General features: G+C 40.7%; 1 protein-coding gene across 11 annotated transcripts in view; it reads right to left on the reverse strand.

The window, feature by feature from the left end:
- The window catches only part of arhgef33 (Rho guanine nucleotide exchange factor (GEF) 33), a 92,677-nt gene that overhangs the window by 9,889 nt on the left and 60,062 nt on the right, over nt 1-22,726 (reverse strand). For 9 of the 11 annotated variants that reach the window (XM_062059557.1, XM_062059550.1, XM_062059552.1 and 6 more), the window contains 9 exons: nt 19,792-19,918; nt 19,396-19,528; nt 15,361-15,468; nt 12,134-12,226; nt 6,229-6,377; nt 6,086-6,166; nt 3,063-3,220; nt 2,575-2,999; nt 2,316-2,513 (listed from right to left, as the gene is read on the reverse strand). In XM_062059557.1, coding sequence (XP_061915541.1) covers nt 2,316-2,513; nt 2,575-2,999; nt 3,063-3,220; nt 6,086-6,166; nt 6,229-6,377; nt 12,134-12,226; nt 15,361-15,468; nt 19,396-19,528; nt 19,792-19,918 — 1,472 coding nt within the window. The remainder of the gene's footprint in view (nt 1-2,315; nt 2,514-2,574; nt 3,000-3,062; nt 3,221-6,085; nt 6,167-6,228; nt 6,378-12,133; nt 12,227-15,360; nt 15,469-19,395; nt 19,529-19,791; nt 19,919-22,726) is intronic. The other 2 variants (XM_062059556.1, XM_062059559.1) reach the window with 1 other exon arrangement.

Consider the following 22,726-nt stretch of genomic DNA (forward strand, 5'->3'; position numbering starts at 1 on the left):
AAAGAAGAAATTGGCTCATAGTGAAAAAGTTGTTGCTAAATAATTAGCGATTGTAAGAACATTTTTTATTTTTTTTAAATTGTACGTGTCAGATAATACAACCGGAATTCAATCAAGTAGTCAAGACCATAGACATACTGCAACTAGGTAGGGCAGCGCGCTAGTTATATCTCTAGCTGTAGCATCCATGCTAAGCGACATGCTTATGTGGCGGCCATCTTGGTGGGGACCACTTTCCCATTGAAGACAATGCAATACTTGTATTTCTCGATTAATTTGACTATTTTCTATCAATCTCAGCCGCTCATGCTTGTTTGCTTTCACATGTTGACATCTTGGAACCAGTCAGTTTAATTATTAATTTAATTTTTTTTAATTATTTAAATTTTAAATTTGTAGCTGCAGTGGAACCTCCTTTTTAAACTTTTCAATTTAAAAACTCCGGATGAGATAGGCTCCAGCACCCCCCGCGACCCCGAAAGGGATAAGCGGTAGAAAACGGATGGATGGACGGACCCAATAAAAACACACTTTGTTGTACGAATTTGTCTCAGTAGAGGAACGTTTCGTTACATTTTGTGCCATATTTGATGGACATAATTGGAGCCTTAAATTGGTCAATAATTCAGAACAACATTGATTTTTTTTTTTTTTTTTAACAAAGACAGTCCCACTAAAATTGTGAGGGATCAACAATGGCCACACTCATAAATGTTAAAAATAAGTCATACAAGATTTTTTTTATTTTGTTTTTATTTTTTGTAACTTACTTTACTTCACTTGCTTAAGTCTCCAGATCAACTTCAAATCTATCAGTCGATTATAAATTTGTTTTGTTTGTTTGTTTGATGCCCATTTTGTCAATGAAAACTTTGTTTTTTATTTAAGGCAAAAACACAAAATACCCGAAATTTTTCCCCAAAATATTTTCAAAGTGGAATATTTGATGTGAAGTAATTGGAACCTTAAATGTGATTTTAAAATGTATTTTATTTATTATTATTTTTCCTTAGCAATTACCTTTTTGTTTTTTAAATCCCACTAAAATGCTCAGGTATCTAAAATGCCCTATTCATAAAAGTTTTAAAAATAAGTCATATATCAATATATAATATTTTTAATTTCAGCGCCTAAATCTCTAGATCAACTTTAGAGCTATCCGTTGATTATAGTTTTAAATTTTTTAATTTTATGGGTTTGTCAAATGCCCTTTTTGATATAGAAAACCTTTATTTTTTTACGAAAACACAAAATATGCAATATTTTCCCCAAAAATATTTTCAAATGGAATATTTGAATTTTTTCTTTTTTTGAGCAATGACAGTTTTTTTTGTTCTTTAAATCCCACTAAAATTCTCAGGGATCCAAAAGTTTTATAAGTTTCATAATTATTATATATTTTTTTACTTTTAACGCTTAATTCTCTAGATTAAAGGTATCCAAAGTGCGGCATGGGGGTCATTTACGGCCCGCAGCTAATATATTAACGACCCACGGCATATTCTACAAATACTATTGCAGAAAAAGAACATACAAAAGTGGAATAAAAGCGCAAACGAGTTGTTGCAGTATTTACTCCAACACAGAGCTGCCGTGCAGGCTGTTTTTTTCTAACTGTCATTGCTCAAAAAATAATAATGAATCAAAATCAATGTTGTTATAAATTGTTGACCTATTTAAGGCTCCAATTACTTCACATTAAATATTCTACTTTTAAATATTTTTTGCGGAAAATATTGCATTTTTTGTGTGTGTTTTGCCTTATAAAAAAAACCCAAAGTTTTCTTTGACAAAAGAGGCATAAAACATTTTTTTTTTTAAACAAACATAAAATCAACAAATAGATCGGATTTATTGGTTTAGACGTTAAAAATCTAAACTAAAACATTGTATGACTTATTTTTAACACTTTTATGATTGGGGCTCTTCTGGCTCCCTGAAAATTTTAGTGGGATTTTTTTAAACTAATTGCTCAAAATATAATAATGAATCAAAATAAATGTAATTATGAATTATTGACCCATTTAATGCTCCAATTACTTCACATCCGTTATTTTACTTATAAAATGTGGAAATATTGCATAATTTGTGTTTTTGCCATGAAAAACAGGGTTTTCTTTAACAAAAAGGGCATAAAACATAAAAAAGTAAAACAAAACTTTATATTGACAGATCTGAAAATGATCTAAATATTCAGGCGTAAAAAACAAACAATATTTAACTTATTTTAACTATAATACGGGTATACCGGCCCGCCCCACCTATGTGTTTAAATTTGCAGTAAATGGATGAAAAAGTGTGGGATGTTTGGTCACCAGCAGCCCGTGAAGATCCTCGCTTGGCTTCTCTGCGCCGTCCTTCCTGTTCCCCGGGGAACCGTGGATCTTCCTGGATGGCGTGCTGCCTTTGCTGCCTTGGCGCTCCAGCTTGGCGTGGCTGCCCGCTCCCGCCCTCTGCTCTGACGGCAGACCTCCGTCCGTCGCCACGCCGTCCATCTGCAGGCCGTTCAAAGACTGGGAGGGACGGAGGGAATGAGAGAACTTCCGCTTCCTGGGCGGCATCAGACGAGCTCACCTTGCTTTTTCTGCGCTGGCTGGCCTGAAGCGGGCGTTGGTGGTTATGCCGCATCAGGATGGCCTCGTCCGGCGACACGCACCCTCTGTTGGGGGGTCGGCCGTATCCGTTGCCGTACGCGTTGGTGGCCATGGCGTGCTGCGACGGCGTAAACGGGGACTTGGGACACCTGACGAAGGCGATGTCGATGGACGAGTCGGAGGAGGCCGAGGAGCAGTGGTCGAACCCGGATGCGTCGTGAATGGAGCTTGTGTCGTCCTCGTACAGACCTTTCATCCCGGGAGGGTCCGCGGGGAGCAGGAACTCCTCCAGGGCGTCGGCGAGAGCCGAGCCCGGTTGGACCTGACGGAACTCTGGCGGTCTTGAAGGCGGAAGATTTTGGGAGGGGCGCCCCGATACCTCGCTCTCTGGGATGATGCCGAGACCTGGAAGACGGGTCGACATCAGAGTGGGGAGGGGGTTGTTATTCTTGAGGGTCTGCTGCAGACCTTTTTGCTTCCGAGAGTCCACGTCAGGACTGAAGTACTGGAGCTGGGAAGGCCACTCCGGCTCATAACGGCTCGGTTCTCGGTCCTGATCCCGGTCCCAGTCGTGGAAACGTTGGGACTGGATCTGCTTGCTGTGTTTGGTCTGGCTCGCGTGGTTCCTGTCAGAAAAAGTCAGGTTGGACCCCCACCTCGTCCAAATCCCCCCCCCAAAAGTTTGGTCTAACTATCATAGATTTTAAGTTATTAACTAATTATGATGCATAAAAAACTCCCCAAACCAGTTCCATTCGTTTGTGCGGCAACATTTTTTTGTCTATTATAGTTTGTATGTTATGCAGGTTTTATGGAGCTGGTTATTAATCATAATTTGTGAAGAACTTAAAAAATATAATAGTTAGACCAACAAAATGTTTTGCGTCACAAATATTGGAAGAAGTTTGGGGAGATTTGGACAAAGTTGAAAGGCTGGTTATGAATAATAACACGTTATTATAATAAAAACCATAAAACGTTGATAACTTAAAATCCACCCTATAAGTCGCTACTTTTTTCCTATGCTTTGAACCCTGCGGCTTATAAAACCGTGCTGCTAATTTATGGATTTTTCTTCGCTGAGCTATATTACAATTAGTTTAAAAAAACAAAAACAAAAAACAGACACTGAAATTAATTGTGCTATGGTGCCATCTTTTGGACATGTTCGCTTACTGCTTCATGCATATTTGTATGTGCTATCATAACGTCATCAAGCTAGCGTCGTTAGCATGAGCGAATATGCTGACATGTTTACGAGTGTCTGTGTTAGTATTAGTAACTTACAATGGCATTCTTTTTGTATTGTTTCACTTTTGTAAATTCACCAAAACGTCACCGTGAAGTTATTGAGTCTGTTAAGCTAATTGGAGAGCTAGCTTCTGCAGCTAGTGGCTAGATGACTTCTGTTTTGTCTGATCAGCCGTTTTCCTGCCATGTTACAGGCACTGTTTTAAAACAATTAAGGTAATAAACATTTACAAAAACTTTCCTTGTAAAAAAAATGTTATTTTACAGTGTATATATCTGCGACTTATAGTCCAGTGCGGCTAATATATGGAAAATGTATAAATTTAGTGGGTCCGCTCTACACTTAAAAACCGTAACGGCACAAACAAACCTTTTTGCAGCGCAAATAATTGGGACACATTTGAGGAGATTTGGACAAGGTAGGAGAGGCCAACTTCACACAAGTGAATCACAAAACATTAATGACTTAAAAACAATAATAGTTAGACAAAAATATTGCAGCACAAACATAACACAAAAAATGGAACAAGTTTAGGGAGCTTTTGACATACGTGGGGTCTAGTTATGATTAATAACACGTTAATTACGCGTTGAAAGCATAAAAAAACCCATAAAACGTTAACTTAAAAAATCGTAACGGCACAAACAATTTTTTTTCAGCACAAACAATTCGGGCAAACTTTTAAGGAGATTTGGACAACTTCACACAGGTGAATCACAAAAACTATCATAGTCAGACCAAACAAGTTGCAGCACAAACAAATGAGACACGTTTTGGGAGATGTTGATGGAGTTGGGGTTTAGTTGTGACTAATAACACTTAACTACCGTATTTTCCGCACTATAAGGCGCACCTAAAAACCTCCAATTTTCTCAAAAGCTGACAGTGCGCCTTATAATCCGGTGCGCTTTATATATGGACCAATATTGAGCCACAACAGGTCTCGCAACTACGGGATGCATAACGTAACCCCAGCCTCTACTGTAGCGTCTATTCTATGCGCCTTATAATGCGGTGCGCCTTATATATGAACAAAGTTTTAAAATAGGCCATTCAATGAATGTGCGCCTTATAATCCGGTGCGCCTTATAGTGCAGAAAGTACGGCAACATAAAATATAAAAATTATAATAGTTGGACCATAAATGTTTGCAGCACAAATGATTGGGACAACTTTGGGGAGGTTTTGACAAAGTGATTATTATTATTATTATTAATAATGAAACGTTAATAACTTAGTATATAGTAAGCAGCACCAAGTTCCTGGGGGTGCAGATAACTGACAGTATGACCTGGTCCCTACACACCGGAGCTCTTGTAAAAAGAGCTCAGCAGCACATGCACTTTTTGCGTGGGATGAAAAGAGCACAGCTCCCTCCCCCCATTCTCAGCACATTCTACAGAGGCACTATAGAGAGCCTGCTGACCAACAGCATCTCTGTCTGGACTGGAGCCTGCAATGCCTCAGACTGGAAGTCTCTCCAGAGAGTGGTGAGGACGGCGGAAAAGATCATCAGGACTCCTCTTCCTCCTATCCAGGAGATGGCAAAAAGCCGCTGCCTGACCAGGGCTCAGAAAATCTGCAAAGACTCCTCTCACCCCCACCAAGGACTGTTTTCACTGCTGGACTCTAGAAAGAGGTTCCGCAGCCTCCGAAGCAGAACCTCCAGGTTCTGTAACAGCTTCTTCCCTCAGGCCGTAAGACTCTTAAACGCATCATAATTAAATGATCCCCTCAACTCCCCCCAAAATGGATTAACTCGCTGGAATAAAAAAGACAATATAACATTCATCCATAAACGTGGACGCATGTGAAAAAGTGCAATATATTTATCTGTACAGTAATCTATTTATTTATTTATATATATTTATTTATTTTATATATATATTTATATATTATTTATATATATTTATTTATTTATATATGCACCTTATTGCTTTTTTATCCTGCACTACCATGAGCTTATGTAATGAAATTTCGTTCTCATCTGTGCTGTAAAGTTCAAATTTGAATGACAATAAAAAGGAAGTCTAAGTCTAAGTCTTAAAAACTATAACAGTTGGACAACAAATTTGTGTTGTAACAGATGATTGTGACAAGTTTGGGAAGATTTAAACAAGGTGGGGGGGCCAACTTCACACAGGTGAAAAAAAATGCCGTCGTCGGTTTAAGAAGTCACACTTTTCTACCCATGTACTCTGACAGCAATTGCTTTCAACACGACAGAAATGACACTCACAACATGGAGCTGTTGTGAGGGTAAGGAGAGCCTTGAATGCCGCCGTCCATTGTCCTCAGCAGCTGCTTCATGGAAGATCTGCTGCAGGAGATAACACAGTTCAGTTTCAAGTTATTATTATTCCATCATTATTACTTCCTGACCTCTTGACTTCCTTGCGGTTGTGCAGCAGGAGCTCCTGGTTGTGTTGGAGGAGGTGCTGGTACTGGCTGGAGAAGATGCGGAACTGTTGGATGCACACCAGCAGCAGGTAGTAGTCGGGGTGGTCGGCCTCCGTACGCCTCAGCAAACTCTACACATAAACATCAAATAAACAAATACTGTATATTACTCTATGTACAGTTTGTATCCGGTAACATTGGCGTCCCCAGGAAATAAAATTAATACACGCACGATGTAATACCCAGAAAATTAATTTCAGTAGAAATTGCGTGCTAAAAAGCCGAACTGAAATGCTAACAGTTAGCGTGCTACCCAGATAGCATCAAGTAACAAAAACAGGACTCAGCATGCGTCAAGTACCAGCATATAATGTATACCTTCAAAAATGGCTACAAAAGTTAACATTCTAACTTTAACATGTTAACGGTAAGCATGCATCAAGTACCAAAATATATGACTAAGGTGTATACCTGTAAAGTTAACTAAAAAAAAAGCTAGCTTGCTAGTGTTAACATGTTAACAGTTAGCCTGCGTAAAGTACCAAAATATCTGACTCTCAGGTTTATACCTGCAAGAAAACTACAACAAAATAGTAACATGCTAACGTTAGCACGTTAACAGTAAGCATGTGTCAAATTCCAAAGAAATATGACTGATGTGTAGACTTATAACATTAACTAAAAAAAACAAGCTTACTAACAGAACCAAAATGAATGACTGAGGTTTATACCTGTAAAATTATCTAAAAAAGTAAAAATAATTGAGCTAGCATGCTAGTGTTAACATGGTAACCGCTAGCATGAGTCTAGTAGCAAAATATCTGACTCTGAAGTTTACACCTACAAAAATAGCTAAAAAAAATAGTAACACGCCAACGCTAGCATGTTAACAGTAAGCATGCGTCGAGTACCAAAATATATGACTAAGATGTACACTTGTAAAATTTGTTTTAAAAAGCTAGCATGCAAGCAGTTAGCATGTGTCAGGTACCAAAATATCTGACCTTGAGGTGTGTACCTGCAAAAAATAGCTACAAAAAAACAAACAGTAGGCATGCATCAAGTACCAAAAAATATGACTGAGGTGTACACTTGTAAAATTAGCTAAAATGTCAAGCTAGCTTGCTAACAGTTAGCATGCGTTCAGTACCAAAATATCTGACTGAGGTTTGTATCTGTAAAAATAGCTAAAAAAAAATAGTAACATGCTAACATTAGCATGTTAACAGTGCGCATTCGTCAAGTACTAAAATATCTGACTGAGGTGTACACTTGTAAAATTAGCTTTAAAAAGCTAGCATGCTAACGGTTAACGTGCGTCAAGTATCAAAATATCTGACTCAGATTTATACATCCTAAAAATAGTTACAAAATTGATTCTTGCCGTTGTGGCTTGTGCAGTCCTTTGAGACGTTTGTGACTAAGGGCTGTATAAGTAAACTTTGATTGCAGCTGAGATAGGCTCTAGCACCCTCCGCAATCCCGTCCGGGACAAGCGGTAGAAAATGGATGGATATATGATTGACTTTCTTGGCCCTGCACTCTTTAATATTTACATGCTGCCGCTAGGTGACATCATACGCAAATACGGTGTTAGCTTTCACTGTTATGCTGATGACACTCAACTCTACATGCCCCTAAAGCTGACCAACACGCCGGATTGTAGTCAGCTGGAGGCGTGTCTTAATGAAATTAAACAATGGATGTCCGCTAACTTTTTGCAACTCAACGCTAAGAAAACGGAAATGCTGATTATCGGTCCTGCTCAACACCGACATCTATTTAATAATACCACCTTAACATTTGACAACCAAACAATTAAACAAGGCGACTCGGTAAAGAATCTGGGTATTATCTTCCACCCAACTCTCTCGTTTGAGTCACACATTAAGAGTGTTACTAAAACGGCCTTCTTTCATCTCCGTAATATCGCTAAAATTTGTTCCATTTTGTCCACAAGCGATGCTGAGATCATTATTCATGCGTTCGTTACATCTCGTCTCGATTACTGTAACGTATTATTTTCGGGCCTCCCTATGTCTAGCATTAAAAGATTACAGTTGGTACAAAATGCGGCTACTAGACTTTTGACAAAAACAAGAAAGTTTGATCATATTACGCCTATACTGGCTCACTTGCACTGGCTTCCTGTGCACCTAAGATGCGACTTTAAGGTTTTACTACTTACGTATAAAATACTACACGGTCAAGCTCCTGCCTATCTTGCCAATTGTATTGTACCATATGTCCCGGCAAGAAATCTGCGTTCAAAGAACTCCGGCTTATTAGTGATTCCCAGAGCCTAAAAAAAGTCTGCGGGCTATAGAGCGTTTTCTATTCGGGCTCCAGTACTATGGAATGCCCTCCAGGTAAAAGTTAGAGATGCTACCTCAGTAGAAGCATTTAAGTCTCATCTTAAAACTCATTTGTATACTCTAGCCTTTAAATAGACTCCCTTTTTAGACCAGTTGATCTGCCGTTTCTTTTCTTTTCTACTCTGCTCCCAACCCGGTGTGGACCGCTAGCCTGTCCATCGGATGGGGACATCTCTACGCTGCTGACCCGTCTCCGCTCGGGATGGTTCCTGCTGGCCCCACTATGGACTGGACTTTCGCTGATGTGTTGGACTTTCGCAATATTATGTCAAACCCACCCACCCACTCGACAAACACACCCACCCACTCAACATCCATTGCTTTCGGTCTCCCCTAGAGGGGGGGGGGGGGGGGGGGTTACCCACATATGCTGTCCTCTCCAAGGTTTCTCATAGTCATTCACCGACGTCCCACTGGGGTGAGTTTTTCCTTGCCCATATGTGGGCTCTGTACCGAGGATGTCGTTGTGGCTTGTACAGCCCTTTGAGACACTTGTGATTTAGGGCTATATAAATAAACATTGATTGATTGATTGATTGACTTTGATTTAAAAAGCTAGCATGCTAGTGATATCAAGATAACCTTTTAACAGTAGCATGCTAACAATCAGCATGCGTCAAGTACTAAAATATATGACTCTGAGGTTTATACCTGCAAAAATACCTTAAAAGGTATGAGCATGCTAATGTTAGTACCCTGTTGTACTGTGTTTGGGGATGTCATAAATTACAAAGATACTAGAGGGAAGGGAGATTTATTATGTCCAAAACTGTTGGAATTTTTGCAACTCACCAAGCAAAATCCCAATCCCACGGTGGTCGAATAAATAACTACAGACCGTGCTGGGATGCGGAGTGTGAGAGGCTCTATCAGGTCTTTTTGAAGGCCCTGCAGGGCAAGGCATCAGGCACTGCTGCTTCTGCACTGCATGCTTGACATGGTGAAAAGCGAAGAGAGTGTTGGTCAGAGGCTGTCAACACCATCGACTTCATGCACTCCAGCCGGCTGGCATGGAATACAGTCAACAACCTGACTGGCAGATCCAGACGATTGCATTGCCCATTCCCCATCTCTGGGAACTCTATTGCATCGCAATCGCAATTGGTAAAGAACGGGGTCTATGGAACAAAAGATTGTGAATCAGCCAAACTTCTGAACAAAGAGGTGGCTGAACTCTGGAGGATCCCTACACCCCCTGGTGAAACAATCTCTAAAGATTTTACTCCGAAGGAGTTTGCCAGTGCCCTCCAGTTAAGTCTGGAAAAGCTCTGGAGCCTGATTCAATCTGCCCGGAGCTGATAATCTATGCCGTAGCTGTTCTAAAGTCCTGGCTAAACAAGTTCCTATCTTCCTGCATGCGCACACTCAAGCTTCCAAAAATCTGGAGAAGAGCATTAGTGGTCACCATCCTAAAGCCGATGAAGCCACTAGAGGATCCAAAGAGTTATAGACCTATCTCTCTTTTGTGTATCCCTTTCAAAATCCTGGAGAGACTGATCTACGCTCGTGTCGAACCTATTATCGATCCACTGCTCCCTCGAGAGCAAGCTGGATTTCGGCGCGAAAGATCAATCGTGGATCAAATTACTCTCCTGACTCAAGAAATTGAGGACAGCTTTTCGGCCAAGAATAAAGCAGGTGCTGTGTTTGTTGATCTTACAGCAGCCTACGATACCGCTTGGCACCGTGGCCTTACCTGCAAACTTTTGCGCTTACTGCCGGACAGGCACATGGTCTCTTTGATCATGGAACTTGTCCAAAACCGCAGTTTCACCTTTACCACTGGTGATGGCCCAAAAAGCAGGTTGCAAAGTCTGAGAAATGGCGTCCCTCACGGATCAGTCCTGGCTCCCATCTTGTTTAACATCTACACATATGATCTGCCAGTAACAACTGCCAAAAATTTTGCATATGCAGACGACTTAGCAATTATGCATCGTGCATAAAACTGGCAGGAGTTAGAGGGGTCTCTTACCCAGGACATGGTGACCATATCCACTTATCTCCAGAAATGGAAGATGAAGCCCAGTGTAACAAAAACTGACGGTAGCCTTCCACCTTTACAACAGGCAGGTACAACGTGAGCTTAACATCACTGTTGATGGACGTCCTCTACCCTTTTCTGCCGAACCAACATATTTCGGCATTAAGTTGAAAAGGGCACTCACGTTTCGCCGACACCTGGAGTCACTGCGCAAAAAGCTAACAACACATGTTGGGCTTTTGAGACGACTGGCTGGATCTAGCTGGGGTGCTGGTGGTGTTATACTTCGTACGGCCACCATTGCCTTTGTCCACACCTGCTTGGTGTCGTAGTTCTCACTCTCGTCTCATAGTTAAGCTGATTAACAACACTTTGCGTTTAGTAACTGGATGCCTGCATCCCACACCAACAAACAATCTTCCCATCTTAGCAGGTATCCAACCATCTGAGCTTCGTCGCAAGAGAGCCACACTTTCTCTTGCACGCCGAGCACTGGGGCCTGGGCACCGTCTCCATGACCAGCTTTTGTCTCCTCCTCTTAAAAGACACCGGCAGCTTAAATCGAGACAAGCATTTGTCCCTGCTGCATTGGAATTGCTAAATTACTTTAACCAGTCAAACGACAGTGTAGCAAAGGGCGTACTACAAATGGAACATGGAATGGCGGGAAAACTCTTCCTGACTCCGTGATTACATCCCTGAGGCCAGTACATCACCACCGGGAATATGCTTTCCCGGGCCTGCTTGGGTCAGGCTTAATCGCCTTTGTACTGGCGTCGGCCTCTTCCGCTCAACTATGTTCAAATGGGGTATGGCTTCATCTGCGGCATGTGAGTGTGGTGCAGAGGAGCAGACTGCAGACCAAATCATAACATCCTGTCCCATATACCGCCATCCTAACGGGAATCGTGGTCTGGCAGCTGTGGACGAGAGCTTGGTCAGTTGGCTGTTAAACATTTGCCCAGCTGTATAGTGGTTACACTTCTAATCAACATCATTATCCAAACAAAGAAGACCAAGTAAAACTTTTGGTATTGGGGATCTACCCGAAAGATTTTGTGGTTTGTTCAAGTAGATCAACCTTGATTGCCTCCTGCAGGCCAGGAGGTTGATTGCCTTATTCTAGAAAAAAAATGGACGCAGCATTACCGTAAAAAATATATGGGTTAAAGAAATGAAAGCTAAAACATACCGGAAAGTATGTTACTTGGAAGGCTAAAGACTTTTGACTTTGACTTGTAACCAATTTGGGGGTGTTGAAATCGCTGTGTATAATTGCTAATGCTAATTGGTCGTGTGTAAAAGGCATATCCAAAGTAAATTAGCATTGAGCTAGCACATTTTGGAAGGTAGAACCTTACTTTAAGGCATGCTTGGTTTGTTGGCATGGAAAATTACAACATTACCTTGAGGCAGTATGCCTGTTTGCAACCGTAAATTGCTAACCGGTAGAAGCGACGCTTTCGGTCAAAGTTTTACCTTTTTGTGTCTATTCTACGTCTGACTGCTTTGTGTACATGTGTGTCACCTGCAGCAGTAGCAGGTACTCTGGAATCCTTTGCACTGGTTGGAGGAGCAGAGTGTGCAAGGAGGGCTTCGGTTTGTCGCCCATGATGTCACTCTTCACGGCCAATCGGAGCAAGGAGGCAGCGCAGGTTCGACCAATCGGGAAGAGAGGAAATCTGTTAGAAACTTCTTACTGCTTACACCAGCATTTTATGTTAAAAAGACATATTAATATGAAGAAAATGTGCCCCAAATGTTTAACATGTGACTTAAATGTACTCAGAAATATGACATATATATACAGGTATTGTCCCACCTCTGTTATAAATATGGGTGTCCTGATCCAATATTGATATCAGATACCGATCCAATGTCAGCGAATCGGCTTTATTGGCTTGTATGTAAAATCTCCGATATAAGCCCCAATACAAGCAGTCCTGTAGCTGGACAGCCAATACCAAAAATATCTGACTGAGGTTTATACCTCTAAAAATAGCTAAAAAGCTAGCATACTAGTTTTGTCATGATAACCCGTTAACATTACCATGCTAAAAGTTAGCATGCGTCAAGTACTAAAATATCTGACTCTTAGGTTTATACCTGTAAAAATAGCTTAGAAGTTGTTAAAAAGCTAGCATGTTAGTTTTGTCATGCTAACATGTTAACGTTACCATGCTAAGACTTAGCATGCGTCAAGTACTAAAATATCAGATTGTACAGTATACCTATAAAATTAGCTAAAATGCTACCAGTTGGCATGTGTCAAGTACCAAAATATCTGACTGAGGTTTCTACCTGCAAAATATCAAAAAAATTGCTTAAAACACTAGCATGCTAGTGTTATCTTGCTAACTAACCCGTTAACATTAGCATGCTAACAATTAGCATGGGTAAACTACTAAGATATCTAACTCAAAAGATATGACTGAAAAGTATGTTTGTAAAATTTGCTTTAAAAAAAGCTGGCATGCTTACAGTTAACATACATCAAGTACCAAAATATCTGACTCTGAGGTTTATACATGCAAAAACAGCTAAAACATCTAGCATGTGTCAAATACTAAAATATCCCGACTATGAGGTAAACCGTAAACCTACAACATTTGCTAAAATTCTAGCATACTAAAAGCATGTTTCAAGTACTAAAACATATAACACTGAGGTTTATACCTGCAAAAATACCTTTAAAAAAAAGCTAGCATGCTGTTTTACCCTGTTTTAGCACACAAAGTTGGTCTTTTCTTGTATTTTAGTCAAGTCATTTACAAAAGGTAAACATGCTAGGTTGTATGCTAGTAGGAGCTTGCAGCTACACATTAGCAAAACACACAATCGCACATAAGCAAGACTTATGTACCGTATTTTTCGGACTATAAGTCGCAGTTTTTTTCATAGTTTGGCCGGGGTTGCGACTTATACTCAGAAGCGACTTATGTGTGAAATTATTAACACATTACCGTTCAATATCAAATAATATTATTTAGCTCATTCACGTAAGAGACTAGACGTATAAGATTTCATGGGATTTAGCGATTAGGAGTGACAGATTGTTTGGTAAACGTATAGCATGTTCTATACGTTATAGTTATTTGAATGACTCTTACCATAATATGTTACGTTAACATACCAGGCACGTTCTCAGTTGGTTATTTATGCGTCATATAACGTACACTTATTCAGCCTGTTGTTCACTATTCTTTATTTATTTTAAATTGCCTTTCAAATGTCTATTCTTGGTGTTGGGTTTTATTTAAAATAAATTTCCCCAAAAAATGCGACTTATTCTCCAGTGCGACTTATATATGTTTTTTTCCTTCTTTATTATGCATTTTCGGCCGGTGCGACTTATACTCCGGAGCGACTTATACTCCGAAAAATACGGTAAGTGAAATGGGATGAAAAATGTGAAAGGAGTAGTCGAACGAAAAAAGGGTAGGAATAAAGCTGAATGTGAAAAAATGGTTGTTTGAATGTCCAGGATGAGTAGAATGTGTTGAAGGTGGAATGGTTTGAATTGTTTGAAAAATGTGGAAATTGTGGAAATTTGAAAAATGGCCAATTAATTTTGAATGAGGAAATTGTCCCTGAAAACTGGGAATTCTGGAAAATCCGGGAATTTCTTTTAACATTTTTGGAGGAGAGCACACAATTCCTGAACAGGCTTAATATTTTGAAGTTGTAATGGGAGGAATTGGATGAAAAGTGTGGGAATTGTGGAACTTTGAAAAATGTCCCATTCATTTCAATAGGAATTACTAGGAAATTACGGGAAAAGCAGGAACATTTTCGAAAAAAGAAAAAACTTTAATGGTCTGAATGAGTTGAAATGGTTGGTGTTGGTCGACATCGACATCTTTAATTGAGATATTGTATTACAGAATTTGTAGAATTTCGGGAAAACCAGGAATTTTCCCACTTCAAAAACAACTCGGTTTTTTGTCCTGATTAAGAGGAATGATTTGACGGTGGAACGGTTGAAATGGGTTAAAAAATGAGTAGTGAAAAAAAAAATTGGTGGAAATAGGATTTTGGAAAACCAGGAATTCTGGGAAATCCTGGAATTGTTTGAACTGGGAAAATGGTAGCTCGAATTTCCAGCAGGTGGAATGTTTTGAAGGTGGAATGGTTTAAATCGGTTGAAAAATTTGGAAAAGTTTGAAAAATGGCCTATTAATTTTAAATGGGAAAAATGTCCAGGAAAGCTGGGAATTCTGGGAAATATGGGAATTTTTGGAATTTGTCGATGGAAAGCCCACTATTCCTGCATAGACTGAAGAGTTTGAAGTTGGAGCGGTTTGAATCGGATGAAAAATATGAAAGGTCGAGCGTGCCAAAATCTGCGTAAAGATAATAATAATAGATTAATTTTGGTGTAGAAAAGCATGTATGAATGCTTTGGAGCATTCACACAATAAGATATATAACACAAATGAGAAAGTGTGGACAAAGTGGATGTGGCAAATGTCCTCTATCAGATGTACTACCATCAGAGCTAATGAATACATGAGCACCTGCATAAAAATGTCGGACACATACAGTGACAATTGTATCCCACTTGATTAGTTCTGTGTAAAAAGGCAATAAATGGTGGGGTTTATTGTTACACTTTTAATGTGGAATTTCTGTGTGAAAGATGCTTCTGATACTTCTTCCAGAAGTGGAAAATGTTTATCCCCCCCGGAGGGGAAACAAGGATGAACAATGATATCTTTTACTGGCTGTGTGACTCGCTTTCTGGTTGGGTTTTACCTCCAGGAAGGAGTTTGGCTTGTTGGCGTTGGAGGCCAGCATGTTGATGACGGCCAGGCAGTCCGGGAGCTCCTTTAGGTAGGACACGTACAAGTCCAGGAAGTCACTCTGCACACACACACATTAGATTAGTGTTGTCAAGTGGCATTTGTTGTTTTTAATGTACAATGAGCATAATTGTTTCCTAACTCAGTTGGAATTTTCACATTTGATTGTGGAACATCTGCTCTGATTCATTAGTGACGGTTAGTCATGAGGAGGCCTAGACTTTTGACCTCTCCACATTCAAGCCGAATGGCTGCAAGTTTCAAAAATAATTTAGTTATCATTTGATTAATCACACTTTGGAATTTTGATTAACCATGATTAATCACAGATTATTACTCGCTTGCATAATTTAAATTAACTTCAAAAAAGACCCCAATATCTATATGCATATATATATATATATAAATATAAATATACATAAATACAAATATCTATTTATATACTGTATATATATACACATATCAGTATATACACATACAGTATATGTATATATACACATATAAAAATACATATACTCTATGTATATATAAATATATACACATACATATACACACATATATACATATGCACATATAAAAACATATTGTATATTCATATACATGTATACGTACATTTATTCATATACATGTATACATACACATATACTGATATGTGTATATATGTATGTATATATACATACTCATATACAGTTGTGGTCAAAAGTTTACATACACTTGTGAAGAACATAATGTCATGGCTGTCTTGACTGAGTGTCCAATAATTTCTACAACTTTAATCTTTTTGCGATTGAGTGGTTAGAGCGCATACTTGTTTGTCACAAAAAACATTCATGAAGCGTGGTTCTTTTATTAATTTTTTATTATGGGTCTACTGAAAATGTGACCAAATATGCTGGGTCAAAAGTATACATACAGCAACATACTTGATCAATTTTGGTGATGTAGAAAAGTTACAATCAAATCAAATTAGCTTAACGGCATGGCTTTTTTTAAGTGCGACCGTGAATTTCCATGTATATATCTATATATAGATATATACATACATATATATATATATGTATGTATATATATATACATATATATACATACATACATACATACATACATACGTACGTATGTACAGTATATGTATATATATATATATATATATATATATATATATATAAATAAATATATTTCTCCCATTGTATGTTTTAGTATAAATGTCTATCCTAAATACTGTAAAGCTGCGGTTGAGTTGGAGTCGGGGTTCTTCAATTTTCTTTAGTTATATTGATTAACATTTTGGGATTTTTGTAAATGAAATGTAAACTATTTTGAAAAAAAGTTTTGTAGGCCTGTGCTACGCGTATAAGTCGTATGTCAGCAGCAAAAACGAGCTTTTGTAACTAGTAACCTGTTTCAAAAGGTTTGACTATAATATATAAATGCCAAATATATACCTGTATATATATCAGTGGCGTGCGGTGAGGTTAATGTCTGGTGAGGCACTGCATCATCACAGTGAGATTTACAAACATATGAACCCTAAATAGTATCTTATTCACCATGTGATTGGCAGCAGTTAACGGGTTATGTTTAAAAGCTCATACCAGCATTCTTTACACAACTGTAGCACATAAAAAAGCACATTTAATAAAAAAAACATTATTATGGTCTTACCTTTCTTGCTGGACATCCACACAGCCAGCCTTTGCGTGTGTACTACGCCGTTTGAAAAGAACGGGTCTTCTGTCCCGAAGTCAAAAGCAAACCTTTTAGCTCCGGCGTTGGTCTACCTTAAATTATTACCTCCTGCTTCGATTGAAAGTACAGTTTAGAAAACTGTTTTATTTTACATATGTAATCCTCCATGTTTTTAATAAAAGTCCAGGCGAGAGGAAATAAACAATCGCTTGCAAACTTTTTTTTTTTTCTTTTTTCTTCTGCGGCCGAGGAATGATCTCTGGGATCACTACCGCCCTCTACCACCAGGAGGCCGGATTACTGCGAGCCTCAACCAGTACGTCTTTTGCAGCAGATTTATGAATGCTCAGCACAATAAATACGTTACACACATACAGTTTTTGACAAAATACACTGTACATTATATACCTCAGCTAACTAAACTATGCCATAGTTTAGTTAGCTGATATAATTCATATAGCAATACAGTCTCACTGCACAGCAGCTCAGCAGTTAGCCGAGTCATTGTGCACAATCCATGTTGAGGCACAAATCAGTGACGTGCCTCAACTGGCTGCTGATCACCGCACCGTCTCTTCTCAGTATTTGAACGGCAAATGTGAAAATAAAAATAAAAATAATCTAAAACTGGTGAAGTTAAATGGAAAATAACTTTAGTATAATCACTGGATACATATCCATCCATCCATCCATTTTCTACCGCTTATTCCCTTCGGGGTCGCGCGGGGCGCTGGAGCCTAGCTCAGCTACAATCGGGTAGAAGGCGGGGTACACCCTGGACAAGTTGCCACCTCATCGCAGGGCCAACACAGATAGACAGACAACATTCACACTCACATTCACACACTAGGGCCAATTTAGTGTTGCCAATCAACCTATCCTCTTTGGAGGTGGGAGGAAGCCGGAGTACCCGGAGGGAACCCACGCAGTCACGGGGAGAACATGCAAACTCCACACGGAAAGATCCCGAGGCCGGGATTGAACTCACGACAACTCAGGACCTTCGTATTGTGAGGCAGACGCACTCACCCCAACAATTTAATTAATTTTTTTTTCTTTTTACATTTTTTTTCTTTCCATGATGGCAGGTGAGGCCCCGCCTCCTCTGCCTCTAGTGACTGCACGCCACTGATATATATATATATATATATATATATATATATATATATATATATATATATATATATATATATATAAATATATATATATATATATTTTTTTTTACAATTCAACAACAATTAACAGCAGTTAACACTAAGTAGATTGACCCCTGGATGAGTCAACCATGATTATGGCTAATATTACCTTGTTATGAATGTAAATATATGTGCACCTAAGGGCCTCCCTATGTCTAGCATTAAAAGATTACAGTTGGTACAAAATGCGGCTACTAGACTTTTGACAAAAACAAGAAAGTTTGATCATATTACGCCTATACTGGCTCACTTGCACTGGCTTCCTGTGCACCTAAGATGCGACTTTAAGGTTTTACTACTTACGTATAAAATACTACACGGTCAAGCTCCTGCCTATCTTGCCGATTGTATTGTACCATATGTCCCGGCAAGAAATCTGCGTTCAAAGAACTCCAGCTTATTAGTGATTCCCAGAGCCCAAAAAAAAGTCTGCGGGCTATAGAGCGTTTTCTATTGGGGCTCCAATACTATGGAATGCCCTCCCGGTAAAAGTTAGAGATGCTACCTCAGTAGAAGCATTTAAGTCTCATCTTAAAACTCATTTGTATACTCTAGCCTTTAAATAGACTCCCTTTTTAGACCAGTTGATCTGCCGTTTCTTTTCTTTTCTTTTCTACTCTGCTCCCAACCCGGGGTGGACCGCTAGCCTGTTCATCAGATGGGGACATCTCTACGCTGCTGACCCGTCTCCACTCGGGATGGTTCCTGCTGGCCCCACTATGGACTGGACTCTCGCTGATGTGTTGGACTTTCACAATATTATGTCAGACCCACTCCACATCCATTGCTTTCGGTCTCCCCTAGAGGGGGGGGGTTACCCACATATGCGGTCCTCTCCAAGGTTTCTCATAGTCATTCACATTGACGTCCCACTGGGGTGAGTTTTCCTTGCCCGTATGTGGGCTCTGTACCGAGGATGTCGTTGTGGCTTGTACAGCCCTTTGAGACACTTGTGATTTAGGGCTATATGAATAAACATTGATTGATTGATTGATTGATATTATTCCATTGATGTGTTTTTTTGACTATACAGTAAAGGTTTTACACCGCACATATTGAGTCTATGCATGGTAATACAGTGAGGTGTAATGTAAAAGTATACTTGCCTCTTTGCTGGTGAGCTTCATGAATATATCTCCCATGATGCCTTGCCACTGGCACCTGAGGACGCGCTCCTGGAGGGTGTGCAGGAGGTCCAGGTGCTGCTGGATGAGGAACCTCAGAGAGCTAGGGAAAGGACTGAAAGTCGAACATCTTTAGTCAACATACTGGAAAAAAAGGTTAAATTATCACATACAAAAGCTATAATTAGATAATAATCTACTTTTGCACTGTACAAAAGGTGCTATTTTTGTGCAGCCATTACATTAGCTAGCTGCTTTTTAGATCTAGATCACTGTCACTTATAAATCCTTTATGTCCTCTTAGGTGTCCATCATCACTTTCACCATTCAATGTAATTTTCAAAGTTGTACTGTACTTTCTCGAGCTCTTCTGTTTACCGTTTTTCCTTGGCAGCGAGTACCTCCAACCCGTTGAAGGAGATGTTGGCCTTCAGTAAGAGAGACAAGTGGGACACGTAGATCCTCTCTGACTCCAGGAGCTCCAAGGCGGCCTTCTGCCTCAGACCTGCACACCCAAAACAACAAAATCCGAAGTAAAGAACCACAAACACATTTTTAACATCTATCAATAAGCTCTAAAGCTTGTAAGCATCGCAATATGCTGACTTTAATGTCATGTTGTTATGACGTATTGCAGGGGTATCCTAAGTGTTATTTATGTATTTATATACATTATGTAGGATATGTTTTTAAATGTTATAAAACACAGCCCCAATTAGAATAATTTTAGGCATAATAAAGAAAATAGAACAAATTATATCTGCAAGATAATACAATATCTGTTTTCTCTCCGACAACTCAGTTATTTACAATTAATCATATCCTGATCAAAGTTCAAAGAGTTTACTGTCCTATGCAGTATGCACAATAGGAAACATGTTTCATCTGTAAAATGAAATTCTCTCTTTGTTGTTTAGACTAATCAGAATAGTTTTATTGCCATTGTTTGAGAACGGGTTCACAAACTAGGAATTTTTCTTGGTGCAAACGTGCGACATAAAAACATATAACACATATTTGGTAATAAAAAGAGCTGTAACTGAGCTATCAGATAGACTTAGAAGGAATTCAAGGAATTCAAGGAGCTGCTGTTAGGAGTTATTGTTCATGTGCCTGATGGCCGAGGGGAAAAAACTGTTCAGGTGGCGGGAGGTGTGGGTCTGGATGGAGCGTAGTCTCCTGCCTGAGGGGAGAGGGGAGAATAGTGTGTGTCCAGGGTGAGAAGAGTCAGCTGTTATCCGACCCACACGCCTCCTGGTCCTGGAGGAGAACAAGTCCTGGAGGGATGAGAGCTTGCAGCCAATCACCTTCTCAGCAGCACGTACGATGCGCCGCAGTCTATTCTTATCCTGGACTGTGGCGCCGGAGAACCACACTGTGATGGAGGAGGTCAGGATGGACTCTATGATGGCTGAGTAAAACTGCACCAGCATCTCGGTCGGCACCTTAAGTTTCCTCAGCTGCCGCAGGAAGTACATCCTCTGCTGGGCCTTCTTGATGAGGGAGCTGATGGTCAGCTCCCACTTGAGGTCCTGGGTGATGGTGGTGCCCAAGAAACGGAAGGAGTCCACAATGGGGACGGGGGCGGGAGAGTCAATCAGGGGGAGGGGGGATGGTGGGGCTGTGACTTTCCTGAAGTCCATGATCATCTCCACTGTTTTCTGGGCGTTCAGCTCCAGGTTGTTGAGGCTGCACCAGGACGTCAGCCGGCCCACCTCTCTCCTGTAGGCGGACTCATCGCCATTCGAGATGAGCCCGATGAGGGTGGTGTCATCCGCAAACTTGAGCAGTTTTACGGATTGGTGACTGGAGGTGCAGCAGTTTGTATACAGGGAGAAGAGCCAGGGGGAGAGTACACAGCCCTGAGGAGTACCAGTGTTTGTGGTTCGACTGTCCGAGACAATCTTCCCCAGCCGTACGTGCTGTCTTCGGTCTGTCAGGAAGTCATTAATCCAACTGCAGAGGGAGTCGGGCACGCTGAGCTGGTAGAGCTTGTCTCGTGCAGTCCAGGGAGGATGGTGTTGAAGGCAGAGCTGAAGTCCACAAACAGGATCCTAGCGTAGGTTCCTGGGGAGTCCAGATGCTCCAGGATGAAGTGGAGGCCCAGGTTCACTGCATCATCCACAGACCTGTTGGCTCTGTAGGCGGTGATGTCCTTGAGGTGGGGCAGGACCAAGCGCTCAAAGGACTTCATGACCACAGACGTCAGCGCGACCGGCCTGTAGTCATTTAGTCCTGTGATCCGTGCTTTCTTGGGGACAGGGACAATGGCAGAGGTCTTAAAGCAGGACGGCACGCGGCATAGCTCCAGAGGTGTTAAAAATGTCAGTGAAGACAGGAGCCAGCTGGTCCGCACAGTGTCTGAGAGTGGAGGGGGAGACACCATCCGGCCCGGGGGCCTTCCGCGTATTCAGCTTCAAGAACTGCCGGCGTACATCCTCTTCTTTGATGGAGAGGGTCTTTACAGTCTTATGATGTTTTTGGAGTCCTGTGATGTCATTGGAGTCCTTTGAGTCCTTTAACTCCTTTAATGAAGTGCTGGCATTGGTTGGGAGGGTGATGGTGGGGGGAGCATGTCTTTGATGAGCTGAAGGCCGTTCATGACGACAGTAATGTGTGTTGAGGCCCTGAGCGAGAGTCCGGTCATTCAGGGCCTGGGGGGTTTTGGGCTTATAGTTCGTAAGGGCCCTTAGACCTCTCCAAACAGCCGCAGAATCATTGGAGCGGAACTGTTCCTGTAGACGGTTAGAGTACACAGATTTAGCTTTCTCCACTTCCCTGGTGAAGTGGTACTTCGCTTCTCTGTATGTACTTCGGTCCCCGCTTCTCCACGCAGCCTCCTTCTTTTTGCGCAGCTGTCGGAGCTTGGGTGTGAACCAGGGCTTGTCGTTGTTATAACAAACCCTGGTGCGCGTTGGAATGATGCGCGCCTCATTGAACTGTATGTATGAGGTCACAGTGTCCGTATACTCGTCCAGATTGTTCGTGGCCGCTCCAATTGCCCAGTCTGTCGTTTCCCAACAAGCACGCAACTCATCCACAGACTCGGCGGTGAAACACTTAATGTTCCTCATAACAGGTTTAGCCAGTTTCAGTCTCTGTCTGTATGAAGGGATTAAGTGCACCATCACGTGATCTGATAGTCCAAGAGCAGCGCGCGGGACTGCATGAAAAGCCTTGCTTAATGTGGTGTAGCAGTGATCCAGCGTGTTCTCCTCTCTGGTCGGACATTTAATAAACTGTCTATACTTTGGTAATTCCTGGCTCAAATTTCCCTTGTTAAAGTCACCAAGCACGATAACAAGAGAGTCAG

Source organism: Entelurus aequoreus, linkage group LG09 (assembly GCF_033978785.1).
Source record: "Entelurus aequoreus isolate RoL-2023_Sb linkage group LG09, RoL_Eaeq_v1.1, whole genome shotgun sequence".
Lineage (NCBI taxonomy): Eukaryota > Metazoa > Chordata > Actinopteri > Syngnathiformes > Syngnathidae > Entelurus > Entelurus aequoreus.